Genomic DNA, 17,934 nt, shown 5'->3' on the forward strand with positions numbered 1-17,934 from the left:
ATGTGAACGATAACGGCTTGACTATTATTATTATTAGTTTTTACAAGCTTTGTGAATTCGACCGGCAAAGCCTTTTCTGCTTCATAGACTGTGGCCATGAGTGTGTAGTAGATTCCACCTAAGGTTTATATTTAATTAATGTTTCCTCAGCTCCTTTAAAAATATTTTGGCCTATAGTTCCACAGATTCTTCATAAAAGGTAGCAGTTCTTGAGTTACTTCTCATTCATCCTTGACTTCTAGAATGAGTGGATGGCAGGAATCTGTAACATTATAACTGCAGGAACAAGTATTAGTAGCATCAACCCATTTGTTGAAAGTTAACACTAACCTTTGCAGTTTCCTTGCCTTGCCTTTAAAGTGACTTCTGATGTTGCTTCAGTGTCCTCATCTCTGAGCACTTGTTATCTCTGAAAGGCTGTGAAGTTTTTCTCTCAGTGTAACTTGAGCTGCTGTACAGAAGGAAGCAATGGTGATGAGCTCACCCTTAGAAAGTAGCTTCCCTTACTTAACTAATGAACCAGTTGTAAACTTTGCTTTGTAGGCTCACTTTCTTTTTATCTTTTTTTTTTTTTAAAGTTCTGTCTGACATAGTTTGTTTCAGAGTTCAAAAAGACTACTAGCTTTCTTTGAGTTGGGAATATTGTTATGACTGCTTAGTTTGAAACTTTCACTGAATATTTTTTAGGACAAGGTTAGTGCCCTAAAAGGCAACTTAGAAAGTATTGATTTGCCATCTAATTTAATGACATGCCTTCAAAGTTAGATATTTAAGGAGCACTTTTACTCTTTTTTTTTTTTTTTTTTTTTTTTTTTTTTTGTCATGGGTGATATACATTGGTTTAATTAAGGAAGGTCTGTGTCATGGTGGCTCAGTCCCCATGACACTTGAGATACTGCTGTTTGTGGTGCATGAGCAGCTGCTGGATTTCAGCACACAGGGTCAGTTTTAGCTACTGAGGTCTGCCATTACACATGAAGTCAGCCATGGACCACAGGTGAACCCTGAGCAAGGCTTCCTGTTTTATAAACAGTATCATACTGAAGTTCACATTGTATCTACTTTTTACATGTTAACAAAATACTCTTTTTAAGTTGTTTTCAACTATTTAAAATTATGAAAACCATTTTTATCTCACAAGCTATGCAAAAATAGAATTTGTTTCATGAATTTTTGTGGGGGCAAAACATTTTGGCAAGAAATTTATAGGAATGGAATGAGTATATGAACTGAATTTTGAAAGACGGACATGTATTTATAGAGTTTGAGAAGATTGGTGGTGAGACTAGAGAGATGGGTCAGAGGCTCTAGAGAAAAGCAGCACACCAGCTGCTTCATAACTGCTTATGGCACTAGTCCTGGAGTCTAGCATCCTCTGGCCCATGTGAAAACTGCACACATGTGGTGCACATGCGTAAGCTCAAGTTAAAAATACGGATCTTTAAACAGAAATGAAAATTGATGGCCACAGTATGCTGTCAGACATCAGTCTGAAGGAGCACAGAAATCATGGTGGGAAAGGCATTGAAAACTCTGTGGACACACCTTCTGAGGCATAGAGCCGGGTGTGTTTGGAGCTAGAAGGAGGGCACAGATTGTGTGGAACTGCTAGGCCATATTAAGAGTGTTTTAGTTGCACTTTTTCATAGACATTTCTTTTTCCCATTTACTTGCTGTTGTTGAGATGGCTATGTGCACTGCCTTCAACCATGATTTTTTTTATGAGAGATTGTATGCATTTGTGTGTCACACATACATAGGTGTATTTCAAGTACATCTATTTTATTCATCATAAATCTGCTACTTTGGAAAAGTAGAATTGGTTTTGCTTAGAAAAATTTGGTATAATATTTTGACTATTCTATTTTTGTGATGATAATAAAAATTACTATTCTTTACAGACATCCTATGCTCAGCTCCTTGCAGCAACATGTCTTTCAAAACTTGTTACCCGAATCAATCCTTTACCTGTTGAACAGAGGATAGACATCAGTAAGTGATTCGTTAATTTTTTTAAAACAAATTGTATTATTAAAATAAAATTAAAAAAAATTGTTGAGCTTTTATTGGGCTTGTAATTGGGCTTGTAATTTAGTTTTATTATTTTAAGATGGATAGTTAAGTCTTATTCATGTAGTGATGATGATATAATAGATGAGACAATATATAATTATAAAATTTTGTTAATGATAAGTTATATTTTGTATATGTGGTATTTGATTTTCACCATTATGTTTTATCCTTCAAATAAATTAACGGATTATTCTCATTTTGCAAATGAGTAAATCAGATATGATAGGCTCTGTTTTGCTCAGGATCACACAACCTGGAAATAGAGTTCTTTTAAATCTGCTAAATCTGTATAGAGTCCAGTACTCTTAATCGGTTGGCAACTGAATGCCCAGAAAGATACCAGCTCTGTAGTGTTGCTCAGGTTGCTATACTATAATCAGTTTGGATACATTTAAAGCCCACAGATGATTCCTACTTATAGTAAGAACATCAATACTGTAGAGTAGCCATATATATATTTTGAGAATAATACATTTTTATGTATGTGTAACCTTGTACATATAGACAAACCTAATAATGTGAGTAGGAGATTACTTGTTTGCAATAGAAACAGATTATTGTCTCATTTCTGTTTTTCAAATTCAAAGTTAGTGTAGTTTATATTTTTTTGTATTAGAACAGTGAAAATATCTGATGTGTTATAAATCTTCAAGATCAAAATTCAGCAGTAAAAACCATCCTGGGATGTAGTTCGCTACATTTTCTGAAATGGTTTCCTCCAGCCTTCAATCTGCAGAAAGTTCTACACTTAAGACATCATAAAAAAGATGCATTTGCAGTTTTTAATTTTAAAAAACTGGTTCAAACAGTGTAGACCTAAGTCATGACTTAGGACATATCTTAAATAGACTTACATTGTTTTAGAGCACTTTAGGATTCTTAGCTAAACTGAACAGAAACTATAGAGTCCCCTTATTCTCCCTGCCTCCATTATGGCTAGCTCTCCCTGCTATCTGCTCATGTTTTCTCTAGATTTGGACAGCATGCAACGGTGTGTGTCTGCTGTTGTAGTAGTGTTTGAAGTGGCTTCACTACCCTAAAAATCCTGTGTTCTGCTGCTTCACCCCAATCTTTGAATGCCCTCCACTGTTTTCCTTTCCATAATTGCATACCGCAAGAATTGTAGAGTGTATAGTTTTCTCAGATTTCCTTCTTTATTTATAATAAGCCATGTCTTTTCATGACTGGACTTAATAATCTTATTTTGAAAAAATTGTGAGTAAAGTTGTTCTGGACAGAAGCAGGTGTGCGTGTGGTGCCTTGTACATGAGACACTGAGGTCAGAGCTCCCACATTTGATCAACCTTGGCCAAACTGAGTCAGTGCTCACAGCAAGGAAGGCCCTGCTTCGGGGTAGGGGGACGAGCACAGGAACTAAAGGAAACCTGAAGTAATGGTGACAGCACTTCTTGCTTTGTTCCTGAACTTGGGGAATATTTTAATTCTCTAATTTTTAAATGTGATGTCATTTGTAGTTGCTGTTTTCCAGTAGTATTCTAGTTGAAGTGGAGGAAGTTTCTCTTTATTCTTCATAGATGGACATTGCATTTGTTAAATGCTTTTCTTACATCTATTGATACTGTCATGTGGTTTTCATTCTGTAGGCTGTTGATGATTTTATATGTTGAGCCAGCCTTGCACATTTAAGATGAAGCCTGCTTTTCCTGCTCCTTAATTCTTATAAAACACACACACACACACACACACACACACACACACACACACACACACAATAGAGTTCAACTTGCTGGAATGTTGAGAATGTTTACAACTCTTTCCAAGAGAGACATTGCTTCTTACAGTGTTTTCAGTTTGTATATTAAGATAATTTGGGGAACAGGGGTTATAGTCAGAGAGTACTTGCCTAGCATGCTTGAGGGCCTGGGATTCATTCCTGGATGAGTAATAAAATAGATAATAAAAGAAGATAACTTTAGACTAAAATAAGTTAAATAGATTTATCTCTACTTGTTTTTCTTAGATGTTTCCTAAACATTTGGTAGTATTTACTAGTGAGATCATCTGGGTCTGGTGGAAGATAACTGCTGTCTTAGTAAGGGTTCCTTACTGTGAGCAGATACCATGACCAAGGCAGCTCTTAAAAGGATAACACTGCTGTCTTAGTAAGGGTTCCTTACTGTGAACAGACACCATGACCAAGGCAACTCTTACAAAGGACAACATTTTTTGAGGCTAGCTTATAGTTTCAAAGATTCAGTTCATTACTGTCATAGCAGGAAGTTTGGCAGGATGCAGCCAGGCATGGTGCTGGAGAAGGAGAAGACAGTTCTACATCTTCATCCAAAGGCAGCAGAAGGACAGACTCTCTTGCAGGCAGCCAAGAGGAATATCTCACCACAAGAGGAATAGCCCACCCACACAGTGACACACTTCACCTTTTCCAACAAGGCCACACTTAATAGTGCCACTTCCTATGTGCCATGAATATTCAAACTACAACTCTATTTACTGTTGTGTCACTATGACCAGACTGACTACACAGGAGGATGACTCAAAGGAGGACGGGGTAATTTGGCTCATGGTTTCATAGCATTCATACCATGGTTGTCTGTCCCCATGTGCTTGAGCACAGTTGGTATTGGAGTTTGTGGCAAAGGCTGGAGGTCTTTACTTCTTGTGGATGGGAAGTGGGTGGAAAAGTACCGCTAGCACTCGTCTGGCTTGCTCCTCCCACCTCCTTTATTCTGTTAAGGTCTCAAGTCCATAGGATGCTGCTGCCCATACTCATGGTAGTTCTTCCCCTTGGCTGATCCTTCCCGGAAACTGTATTACAGACGAATCCACAAGTGTGTGTTGAGGCCCAAGCTCGAGTCCCTGTTCGGGCGCCAAAATAATGTTGGAGTCCACACTAGCCCCACGTTGGGTGCCAAAATAATGTTGGGGTCCACACTAGCCCCACGTTGGGGCAGCCAAAATAAATGTTGCAGCCCAGGCAAAATGAGGCCTGGGCCAACCCACGTTTGGGCGGCCACTGTATCCCGGCCCAAGCTGCTGCTCCGGTCTGCGGGTCGGGGTTCAGCAAGAGCGAGGGTGAGGGCAGACTCAAAGAATGGAGACCAGACAGGGTGTGATTCAATCCCGTTTAATCTTCAGTCTCTCTTCCTCTAAGTGTCTCCTGTCTGATTCTCCCTCTGTAGTCTCATGTCTGGTTCTGTCTTCTATAGTCTGATTTCAGTCTGAATTCTGATCTGTTCTGTCTCTGCCTTTTATATGTCTTACTTCTAAGCCACGCCTCTAAGTTACACCTTTAATCATGCCCTTAGGTCTTGTCTCTAACTCTGATCTCTATACTTCTAAGTCATACTCTTAAGTTACACACCTTTAATCTCACATACCTTTAATCTCACACACCTTTAATCTCATGCACCTTTAATCTCAAGGTATCTAAACCAAGATTATCGGAGTGTTCTCAGCTGTTGTAGGCTATTGTAATCCAAGTCTCATGTCAGGGTATATGGCTCAAGATGGCTGCAAAGCTGATAGCCGCTTTCTGCTAAAAGTCGGCCCCCAACAAGTGTGCTTCACCAGTCTGAGGTGATTCCAAGTCAGTCAAGTTGACAAGGAAAATTGTCCATTGTACTTAGTAATTACTGAACAAATTTTCTTAATCATTGTAATCATTAAGATTATTTATTTGACTTATATTTTTAAAATAGTAACACCTAAAAAGAGTAAGGAAAATGGGTATTAATTTCTAGTCATTTGACTTTGGATTTTTTAATAATACTTTGATCCTATGTAAAGAATACTTTAGAGTATGAATTTTGATCTTGTATTGGTGATGTGAGGTACTACACTCTTGTGATACTGGACAGTGGCAGTAAACTAGCTTCTTGTTATCTACAAGGGTAAACAGTGGTATTCTACACTGTGATGCTTGTGGTTAGATGCAGTACGTGAAATTTCAACTTAAGATGGTTTATTAGGGTTTTACTTCATCACAAGCTGAGCAAGGCTGGGCTGTAGTTCAGGTGGTATAGTGCCTGTCTAACATACATAAGTTTAACCCCCACTGCATAAACGGCATGTGGTGAAAGGCCGGAATCCCAAGACTTGGGAGGTAGAGGCAGGATCATCAGAAATTCAGGGTAATCCTTGACTGCATGGCAAGTTCAAGGCCAGCCTGGTACACTTGAGACCCCTGTCTTATACACATAGAAAAAGTTGAGCAGCGTCTGCTCTTTGGGAAAAAGTGATGAGCTGGGCGGCAGTAGTGCATGGCTTTAATCTCAGCACTCAGGAGACAAGAGATAGGAGACCAGGAGATCTCTGAGTTCAAGGCCAGCCTGGTCTACAAAGAGAGTTCTGGACAGCCAGGGGCTATGCAGAGAAACCCTGTCTGAAAAACAGAACAAAACAAAACAAGGGTGAAATATGGGGAGAAAAGAAAGTAGAAATGTATAAGAAAATTTTACCTAAGAAATGATGTTTTCTTTTAGATTTTTAAGTTTAAGTAAAGAACTCTTGTTTCTGTCAGTCAATTGGAATTTTTGTCATGACATGATACTGTTTAATGGGCATGTGTAATAATAGACATGTGAGTTAAAATGAAATGTGTAGAATGGCCTGAGCAGTCACTTGGCATTTTCAGATCAACTCTGTCCTCTATCTGAGATGGCACACTCGTAGTAACCCCATTATCTCTGCATAAGCACCATTGCCCAGTGCTGTGCTCACTGCACTTAATTTCTACCATTACAGTGTAATTTACAGTGGCTGCCCATTGATTATCAGTCAGATACATCTCCTAGCATACTACTGAAGTCTCTTCATGAGCTTGTCATTGAAGAGCCATCCTTATTTAGGTGACTTTACATCGTCATCAGTTCCATCCAGGTACTTGTGTCAGAAGGTCTTCCTCTCATGTTGACTTACGTTGCCTTGGTGTGTGATCTTACCTGGTTTCCCTGGATGCTGTCCTTTTCATCTTCAGACAGGTGTGTAGTTTAGGTTTGTTTGCTTTTATAAATCCACCCCCTTCCTTGCCTTCTTTCTTTTAAAGCTTACTGAGCCATGATACACATTACATCATAAAATATAGTTAAATGCTTGCAAAAATGTCAGCATAACAGAATCAATCTGTTACAAGCCTTTAGTAGAAAGCTTTAGTTTTAGTAAATTTATGGTTGTATGAACATTTTAACAATTTGACTCTAGAACATTTTCATCACCATAGAAAGACCATTTAGAGACTATCTCTGCCCCCATCCGTAATGTACTTTTTGCTTTTATAGATTGGCTTTCATAGAAATGAGATTATATCATATGTAGTATTTTTGTACATCTGTGTTTTCCTAAGTGAAATGGTGCTTCATCATGTTTCATCAGTATATCCTTCCTTTTTATTACATATGGCTTTTAAAAAATTAGTTACTCAAAAAATAAACAAACAAAACAAAAAAATTAATTACTTATTTTTATTTTGTGCACTGATGTTTTGCCTGTTTGTATGTCTGTGTGAGGGTGTCAGATCCCCTGGAACAGGAGTGACAGACAGTTGTGAGCTGCCATGTGGGTACTGGGAATTGAACCCAGCTTCTCTGGAAGAGCAGCCAGTGCTCTTCCAGAGCTGAGCCACCTCTCCAGCCCCTACATATGGCTTTTAAAACATCTGTTTACTAGTAGTTGATGTTTGTTGGCCATTTCAGTTTTATTTCTTGTCACTACCAGCACTTACACTTGGAACATTTAAATCTGAGCCTTTTCATGGTTCATTTTTCTCTGTAGAACCCTAGGAATGAAATTGCTGAATTATAAGGCAAGTTTGTGCGAACTTCTGTGAAGTTCCCAACTTTCCCAGCTGCCTGCAGTCTAGCCAGTGTATAATTTTGTCCTCAGCTTTACCTTATAATTCTTTTTTTTCCTTTTGTGTACATGTGTACAGATGCTTTATTCCAGGGTCATCTCTCCGGCCTACACACTTGCTGGTCTTTGGTTTTTCACCCACAGTATATCCTAAGATCCTCCAGGCAGAGATGACCACTCCTTTTTTAATGTGTTCTTGGGTTTGGAGGTATTTTCCATTGAAGCATTTTTAGTTGGGTAGCTTGCAATTGATTTTGCCATGTTAACTTTTTTTATAAGCATTATTTTTGTAAGCTTCAAAAAATAGTTTGTTGTACAGCTTATCAATATTGTATGCTATTATATCTTTGTCACTTAACTAAGATCAAGTTTAAAAAAAATGGTTATCGTCTTTTAGCCTCACAATAAGCATTTACTTATTTAGTTATTGTAACATGATATATGTGTTTCTAAAAGTGACTTACTCTGCAGTGCTGCCCAGGCCTCATGAGAGAAAGAAGATTATGGAGACAAGGATAGAATTAGCAAATGTTTGGTAGAGTTGTACAGCTTAAGTGATTGGGAAACACATGCACCGTACAACAGATGTGGTGCTTTTGTCTTGGACAGATGTGAAGGTTGTGTAGAGCTCATTAGAGTTGCAGTTTGTGAGGTGCGGTGACATTATGGTCAGATGGGAAGTCATGGTGCCAGACTTGGCTGGTGCGATGGGTAGCACAGGACACAGAAAACTGGGCAGTAGACATCCGAGGCGTGCATTCTGAGCTGGGTGATACTGTACTGCTTATATATTTCTGTGCTCAAATAGCTTGGTTTGTTTGGCTTGCAGCTTCCTGCATCAACATTATTTTTGCATGTGACATCTACAAGTACAAAAATGAAATTCATATTAGACTTAACCCAAGATTTATCAGAATGTAGTTGAATAAGCTCATGTTTTCCAAATAAATCTTACAGAATCTCCTGTATAATAAGTGCACATTGGTGACAGGGATCAATTCACTTATCAAAGAGTATGTCATTGTCCCCTTCTTTCCTTCACAAGATTCACATTCTGTTTCTCAAAAGTTGGAGTGGTCACCAATGCTCTCTTTGTAGGAAACTACATTCTGAATTATGTGGCGTCCCAACCTAAGCTGGCTCCCTTTGTCATCCAAGCTCTTATTCAAGTCATTGCCAAACTCACTAAGCTGGGGTGGTTTGAAGTTCAGAAAGACGAGTTTGTTTTCCGAGAAATCATTGCCGATGTGAAGAAGTTCCTCCAGGTAAGAAGGCATGGGCTAGTACTGTCTCAGAGTGTGAGAGCCCTGCTTAGCCTTACTTGGTTCTCTGTGGAAACATTCCTACTTCTCATTATTCGTCCTCTGGATCTTTTGTTAGTTACTGTCAGTTAATAAAAATACTACCAGAAGAATGAAAATAACCATTGTTTCTAAATTTAAAATGTGCTTTTACTTATGACATATGTGTACTGTACATATACATGCAATATTTATAATGATTTTCATAATTAACCAATTTTCAGAACAGCCCTAGGAAGTGAGTTTCACTGAAGAAATGAAAACACTGATTTATGTTGAGTAGCTTTCACGAGGTTACAGTGACATAGTGAGGCCTAACTGGGACAGCAGCAAGTCTCTTGACAGCTTTTATTCCACACCACATCACCTAGAACAATTTTCTAAAAAAATGTTCTCAAGTGAATCATGAGCATAGCATATGATATAAATGTAAGTAATATATGATATAAATCATAACATTTCATACCTAATTTACACCAGTTTAGGTATTTAGACTGCAAAAAAGAAAGCACAGAAACTTGCAGGGATTGTCCCACTTCCTGTTCTATGTTGGAAACTTAGCTTTGAGACAGTAGAGGGACCAAGAAGCTGTCCCTGGTTCCTATTTGCCTCTTATTTCCTTTGTAAATAATTTAGGTATTTAGTGATAGATATTTTTATATCTGTGTAATTTCTAATTGCAAGGTGGTTAACTTGGTGTCAAATTTCAGAGTTCTTGGGCTGGAGAGATGGTTTAGTGGGTAAAAATGCTTGCTTTGCCAAGTCTGATAATTGTTGTTAACTCTTCAGAAACCATGTAAAAGCTAAACACAGTAGAATAAGCCCTTGTAATTCCAGGTGTTTAAAATTAAAAGAAGGACGGAAGGGAGGGAGGGAGGAAGGAAGGAAAGGAGGAAAGTCTTTAATCTGTCAGTTGGTTAGAGAGCTATACCATGCAACTTTATTGAGCTAATGCACACAGAGTAGCCATGATTCAGTGCACAGGAATTAGGAGGACCATAAGGAATTAAAATACATTGTCTGATGCTCCCAGAGTTGATCATTGGTGGTCCTGAGATAACATGAACTTAATTATACCTAGTAATCATGTTGCTTAGTTTCTGTACAAGTTAGCAGGGATGACCAACTGTGAGATAAGATGTACAGAGCACATCTGGGCACACTTTTGTACTACTGCATTGTAATTTGATGCTGTATTTCTTAATTCCATGCTTTCCAATATGATTTTGTAATAGGGTAATTTGTTAGTAATGTGCACATGAGATATAAATTGAAGGAGGTTTTACAATTGTAAGCTAATTAGAAACATCATGGAAACTATACCATATTGATAGTAATATATTTACCTTACTACGTTGGGTCCTCTGGATATCTTCATTAAGGCACCTAACGACTCCATACACGTGCACTGTTCAGTGATATTAAAAGAGCCTAAGTGATCGTTTCTGATATTAGATCAAGAGATTTAAATTAGTTTCTAAGCTACTTATTAATTATTGAATGCAGCTATCACAGTAGGCCTCAAGCAAATTTCTAGAACAAAACCCATTTTTCCCCATTCTTAAGATTGTAGAAAAAGTACTAAGTTAAATGTTATTTTGACGTTTAGTTTACTATGGGTTGTATATGCTGGGAAACATTGTATAGAGTGCTGTGCATTTCTAAGGTGGGTATACATTTTCTCCTTAACTCCATGTACCAAAATTTATCCTTCAAGAATGAGTTTAAAATTCCTTTAGTTATAGAAAAACAGTACCTTTTTCTAAATACTTTTAGAGACCATTACTAGGCAACTGTGATGCTTTGACATTTAATTTTGAAAAGTTATCACTTGATTTACACTTAAGAACTAATCATGTCTCCACTTGGTTATTTTTCCAAAGGGCACAGTGGAACACTGCATAATAGGAGTGATAATCCTTTCTGAATTGACACAGGAAATGAACCTGGTAAGTTTTTCCATGTAATAGGACATGGAATTTGCTTAGGTAATATTGTTCCTTTGTGGCAAAATGTATAGTCATTTTGTGGCATGAAACTCTTAACTGTTGGTCAAGTCTTTAAGTATTTGTTTTATTAGTTGGAAAAATTAAGTTAGAATACTTTCATTAAAAATCACTGCCAGAGCCTGATCAATACAGATACAGATGCTTGTAGCCAAACATCGGACTGAGTGCGGGTATACCAATGTAGAAGTTAGGGCAAGGACTGTAGGAACTGAAGGGGTTTGCAACCCTAGAGGAAGAATAGCAATATCAACCAACCAGAATCCCCAAAGCTCCCAGAGACTAAACCACCAACCAAAGAGTACACATGGAGGGACTCATGGTGCCAGCTGGATATGTAGCAGAGGATGGCCTTGTAGGGCATCACTGGGTGGGGAGCTCCTCAGTCCTATGAAGGCTTGATGACCCAGGGTAGGGGAACGCTAGGGCTCTGAGGCAGGAGTGGGTGGGCAGGTAGGGGAGCAACCTCATAGAAGCAGGGGGAGGGGAGGGGGCATGGAGGTTTGTGGAGGAAAAACTGGGAAGGGGGATAACATTTGAAATGTAATAAACAAAGCACCTAATTAAAAATAATTTGAGTAGTTTAATAAAGCTTATTTTATAGAATATAAAAAAATCACAACCATAGAAAAAACACAGAATGACAGTAATGGGAAATAGGACACAGTCCTTGTTCCCTGGATACTTGGAGAACCATCTTTTCATTCTTGTAGTTATAATAATATATTAACCTTAAAAGTGTATTGTATACATAGAAAGGAAAACAAACTTTTATGTGTTTATAAGTAAAGGGCAAACAGTTTAGAAGATTGATTCTTAACCATATGTGAATGGCAGGACCCATCCAGAAACAGATGGCTTGGCATTCTGTCACTTTCTGGCTTGACTTTTCGTCCTGCACAAGGAGCATTTCCACCTCCCCCAACAGAGCCCCTTGAGCTCAGCAGCTGAGGACATGTCCCTTGCCGTGTCCCTTTGCTCTCAGCGTAGGTTTCAGCAGGAGAAAGGCAGAGGCTGTGCTGTGCATGGAGTGACTTTGTAAAGGGGAGTTTGGACTAAGACTGGCGCCTTCCTGACTGGTGCTTGTGTGTGTGGAATGTGAGCGCGCACATAGGAGAGCTGCCGTCCAATTGCCAACTCCCTTAATTACTGTTCAGTGATGAGTTAAGACAAATTTTATAGAATTTCCTCATTTGAAAAACATCTTAGTTTCCATGTCTGTTATTTTTGTCTCTCACAGTTATGTGGCAGTTGTCTTGCTATGGCGGTTCTTCCATTTCAGGAATAGCCAGCTTTTGGTCAGGAATATGATGGTTGGGTCCTTGCCTAATCTGTGAATGAGTTTGAAGAACTGGAGCTCTCTTTTACAAGTTAAAAGTAGTTTTAGTGTGTCAGTTTACTTCATAACAGTGAGACTAGTATAGAAGCCACAGGCATCCAGCCTTCGTATTTGCTAACTTTCACACTGGTTCATTTCCCACTTAACAACCAGTGGCAGTATAGACTACCCTGAAAGTGAGGGCTTTAGGGTTCCTCTGTTCCTTAGTTCCTTGTTAATGGCAATGCTGATCCTAATAAAAGTATATCTTGGAGAACAACCAAGTATCTTTTTAAAAATAGAGAGTAAATTTCAGTAAGTTTGTAGGCAGGACAAAGATCTCTCTTGACCACTTGATAAGCTGATATCATGATGCCCTCCCCCACATTCCCACAGCCTCAGGGAATGCTTTTACATTTTCTTCTTCTAGAACATTCTTTCTCCTGCATGATCATTATACTTTTTAAAAGTGATATTTTGCTATTTAGTCCTGTTTCCCCATTCAGCCCCAACATGTCCTTAGGGTTGATGCCTGCTTAGAATCAAGATGTTTGCATTTCTCACTGTATTAATCTTCTTCATCTGGGTTGATTAGAGGATTCCCTCTGCTTTACAACCTGTCTTAGTCAGGGTTACTATTGCTGTGATGAAAAACTATGACCAAAACAATGTGGGGAAGAAAGGGTTTATTTAACTCAGTTCCATATAAAGGTTCATCATCAAAAACAGTTGAGTGAGGGCAGGAACCCAAGCAGGGAGGAACCTGGGGGCAGAGGCTAATGCAGAGGGCATAGAGGGGTACTGCTTACTGGCTTGATGCCTGTGGCTAGCTCAGCCTGCTTTCTTATACAATCCAGGACCACAGGCCCATGGATGACACCACCCACAATGGACTAGGCCTCCTCCAATCAATCCCAAATTAAGACAGTGCCATGCAGCCAGAGTTTATGGAGGCATTTCTCAATGAAGATGCCTTCCTTATAGATAACTCTAGTTTGCATCAAGTTGACATAAAACTACCCAGCACACAGCCTGACGTATAAAGCTTACAAGCTAGTTGTTTTATAAAACATCTTTTATTTTGAGATTGTCCAGATTACATTTATTTATCAGGAATGTCAGCAATGATACAATGGGCTTCTAAGTGTCTCCTGCTATGAGGCACGTGGTTTGAGTTATCTAATAATGGGTGATGCTCACTTTGGTTTCTTAATTAAACATGTTCTTTACTTAGCTTCCTTATTCTTTTTCTCTTTGTAATTATTAAATGTTTTATGGAGAAATACTTTGTAGTTCTGAAAATAGCCTGTTCGTCACCAAGCTTATGTTGTTAATATAGGTTTTTAATTTTATTTAATAGATTAGAACTCACCAGTAAGAGATCTTTCAGGTTGCCCGTCCTGTGTATCCATTTAACATTCCCTCACCGGGCTTTGATTTGTTTTTGCTTTTGATTTTTGAGAAGGGGTCTCATGTAGCTCAGGCTGACCTCAATATCTTCACATTTGCTATGTAGCTCAGGCTGACCTCACATTTGCTATGTAGCTAGGAGTGAGTGACTTTGAATCCCTGATCCTCCCACCTCTCAAGTGCTGGGATTTTAGGAATGCTCTACTGTGTCCTCTTTTGTTCATCTTATTCAAAATGTACCAGGTTATCCACAAAGAACAAAGCCAAACTCCTTCAGTCCTACAGCTGGGAGGCTGAAGCAGGAGGAGCATGAATTTGAGGCCAGATTGGGCTGCATAGAGAAATCTTGTGTCTCCAAAATAATACTATATCCTTCTAAAGTTTAAAGGATGATTTTTGGCTTTATAAGTTAGAAAAATATATCTTCTATCGAGCAGATTTTACTGAGCTTAATTTCGGGGTGGAGGCATAATTTTTCACTTCAACTAGTATTTTTGCTGATCAGATTTGCATGCAGAAAGTCCTGTGTTATACAGTGTTCAGAAGTGTACTATACTCTCATTCAGTGTGGTTGTATTTTTTCTTTCCTTTATATTTATTTATTTTTTATTTTTAAAGACAGGGTTTCACAGTGTTGTAACCCTATCTGGCCTGGAACTCACTGTATAGATAGACCAGACTGGCCTTGAACTCAAAGAACTCCACCTGCCTCTGCCTCTGCCTCCTGAGTGTTGGGATTAAAGGTGTGCACCACCTTTATCCAAGTATGGATGTATCTTTTAAGAAAAAGATCTAAACTTAATTTTCATAAAAGTTAAAAGAAAATTGTAAATGTTATCCTTTATTTTTAGAAGCCGAATCCATTGTTCTTTGAATATATATGTTATAATAGTTTTCAAAGCAAAATTCACATGTCTACACAGTAGGTACATGCATGTGCAAGATGAAATGGTTCTGCAGTCTCTCTCAAAAGAGTATCTGCACAAGTAACCTGCCTGCAGTGAGCATGCAAGCCTTGAGGAAGGCACGGTGAAGGCAGGTTTGACTTTAGCTTTATGGCCTATTGCTTTGTGCAGATTTCTTTTTTTTTTTTTTTCAGAGTTCTTTGAGGGTTTTTTTTTTTTTTTTTTTTTTTTTTTTTTTAACAATGTGTTTGATTATATTCACTCTCCTTCCCCGGATTCCCCCAGATACAGGACACTTCCTTTCCCTACCCATCCACAAGTTCATTTTTTTTTTGAAGAATCGTGCATGATTTTCTTTGAAGAGAGGTAATGACCCCCTTTATTAAGAGCCGATAGACTGTTGGTGTAGAATGTAGAGGCACTCCATAAACTTACAGTTCTTTTCTTCGTGTTACGGATGTGGTAAAGAATAGTATGCATTTTAAAGATTGGTTTGAGGATTAAGTGAAATAATATGTTAAGAATACTTTCCAAAAAGGACTTGTGATGCTGTATACTTTTTTGGTTTTTTGAGACAGGGTTTCTCTGTATAGCTCTGGCTGTCCTGGAACTCACTGTGTAGACCAGAAATCCGCCTGCCTCCGCCTCCCAAGTGCTGGGATTAAAGGTGTGTGCCACCACCACCCGGCTTGATGCTGTATACTTTTACTGATCTTTATGAAAAAGGTTTTGACGTGAGAGAGTGGGAGAGATGAACCTTTTAAAGTCTGACCAAGTGAAGGAAGGCTGGGGAGATGACTCAACAGGCTAAGACTTGACATAGAAACATGACAACCAGAGTTTGCATCCCTAGAATTTATGGCACAGCCTCCTGAGTGTGGCAATCTGCCCGGAATCCCAGTGCATGGGGTTCAGAAACAAGAACTCGACAGGGCTAGCTGGCTAGATAGATTAGCCAAAACGGTGTACCCAGATTCAGCAGGAGGCCTGCCTCGGTGTATAAAGTTGAGAGTGGTCAAGGCAGACACCCAGTATCAACATCAGACCTCCACACACATGCTCACATATGTGTGCTCATACATACATGCACACTACACATACACACAAAGAAAGTATGATCTAGAGCGGATGCTGCAAATGATAATTAAAATCATACATTGGCTAATCTCAGTAACTACTTTCTATAGTTCCTTCAGACTTTATTATGTTTAATATTTTATAAGTAAATGTAGCATTTAAGCATAGTCTGAATTGTATGCTGGAATGTAGAAAGTATCAGATAATCAGTTCTTAACTCACTATATATATTTATATTTATTAATTCTTAAAACAGCAGGAAAAATGGTTTCCTACTGTATTTCAAATAGCAAAAGAGATAAATAGTAAATCTACAATAACTTTAGGCCACAGTGGTAGTAACTACCAGAACTGGCCTTGTTTATTTTCTATTGATAAATGGAAATATATAGCATATATGTAGTATACATTATTGCATATATGTATTATACTTATAATACATATATATCTGTTAAGGAAAGGGGCCAGTGCTGGTGATAAAACCCAGCATTTTATAGGTGTTAAGCAAGTATTCGCAGTCCTAGTACCACCGTGTAAATAATTTTTACATTTTAGCCTAGGGACTGAAATTCTCTAGTCTTAGTAATTTATTCTTAAAAAGTTAATTTCTGGCTAGGTGGTAGTGGTACATACCTTTAATCTCAGCATTAAGGAGACAAGGCAGAGGCAGGTAGATCTCTGTGAGTTCGAGGCCAGCCTGGTCTACATGGCTTGTTCCATGACAGCCAGGGTTACATAGTGAGACCTTGGCTTGGAAAAAAAATAATTTTTGTTAGCTAATAAAATATTCAGAGGTGACATGCTGTGTACATAATCAAATTCTCAAATATATTTCTACTTTTTAAATTTTTAGTGATATAAACTCAGTGATATTTAAATACTTTCATGTAAAATATTTTGTAACTGATTTATTTGTCTGATTCACATATTTGAATTTGAAGAGTATTTTAGAGGTGGCATTGTAGGTGTTCTGTAGGTAGCATTTGAGAGTTAGGGAAGTTACTTATGTTATATATACTATCAGGCAGAGTTTAGGAACACATGATCTCAGTGTCTGTTGTGTTATTATCTGTGTCCTACATTGGCACTGAAACCATGAGTCTTTGGGTTCTAATCCTGTCTCTGTCCTGAAGAATTGCCATCAAGTCTCCCTCCCAGTCTTTCACAAGCTCTGTTTTCATGCCTTTCTGATTACTAGTGTATTTATGTACGTAGTTCGTTTGCCTTATGTTTCTATGGCTTTGGTTAAACTTAACTCATCTTGACCTTTTTAGGTTGATTATTCCAGACCTTCAGCAAAACATAGGAAAGTAGCTACCTCATTCCGTGACACTTCTCTAAAAGACATTCTAGTGTTAGCGTGTTCTCTCCTGAAACAGGTAAGTCAGCTGCTAACTTGGCTTTCTAGCTAGAGCAGCCTGGGAACCTTAAGTGCTTTGAGTGAGTTTTGGGTGCGTTGTTTTCCTCTGATTTTTTCGTTAAGAGACTTGTGGTCAGTCTTAAATATGGTAAATCTATACAAACTTTACTCTCTGGGTGTGGAAGATTCAGTGTTTGTGTTTAGGCAATAGTAGTTTCTACCTTCTTATTGTTGATTTTTATTTGGACAGAATAATTTGAGTTTTGATTTCTTTTTCTGCCTGCCCATATGGAAAACTCCAGTTTTCCATTTTATTTTTTCATAATTTTCTCAGAATTCTTTTACTAGTTTCTTTGGGAAATAGGAATTTCCCACTTGTTTTTAGTGCACCATGGAGCATGCCTGACCTTCCTAATGTAAGCTCTGTTGCATTGAGAAGGGCTCCATCACACTACTCAAGCTTCTTACTTGGTGTTGTGAGGTATTTTCCAAAACATCTCATTAAAAGCTTTGCTTTCTGTCTGTTTAGTTCTCTGTTATAGGATAAGTGTCCTTTATAAATACTTGGGACCAGAAGTGTTTTAGATTTGGGAGTTTTTAAATTTTAGAATATTTTTATAAACTTTACCAAGTGAAAAATTTGATAATCTTAAATGTG

The 17,934-nt window shown here is 38.2% G+C and overlaps 1 protein-coding gene across 2 annotated transcripts in view; it reads left to right on the top strand.

Moving 5' to 3' along the window:
* The window catches only part of Ranbp17 (RAN binding protein 17), a 277,019-nt gene that overhangs the window by 11,683 nt on the left and 247,402 nt on the right, over positions 1–17,934 (top strand). For both annotated transcript variants that reach the window (XM_034507004.2, XM_034507005.2), the window contains exons 3-6: positions 1,902–1,992; positions 8,998–9,164; positions 11,084–11,149; positions 17,191–17,295. In XM_034507004.2, coding sequence (XP_034362895.1) covers positions 1,902–1,992; positions 8,998–9,164; positions 11,084–11,149; positions 17,191–17,295 — 429 coding nt within the window. The remainder of the gene's footprint in view (positions 1–1,901; positions 1,993–8,997; positions 9,165–11,083; positions 11,150–17,190; positions 17,296–17,934) is intronic.

This window comes from Arvicanthis niloticus, chromosome 6, assembly GCF_011762505.2.
Source record: "Arvicanthis niloticus isolate mArvNil1 chromosome 6, mArvNil1.pat.X, whole genome shotgun sequence".
Classification (NCBI taxonomy): domain Eukaryota; kingdom Metazoa; phylum Chordata; class Mammalia; order Rodentia; family Muridae; genus Arvicanthis; species Arvicanthis niloticus.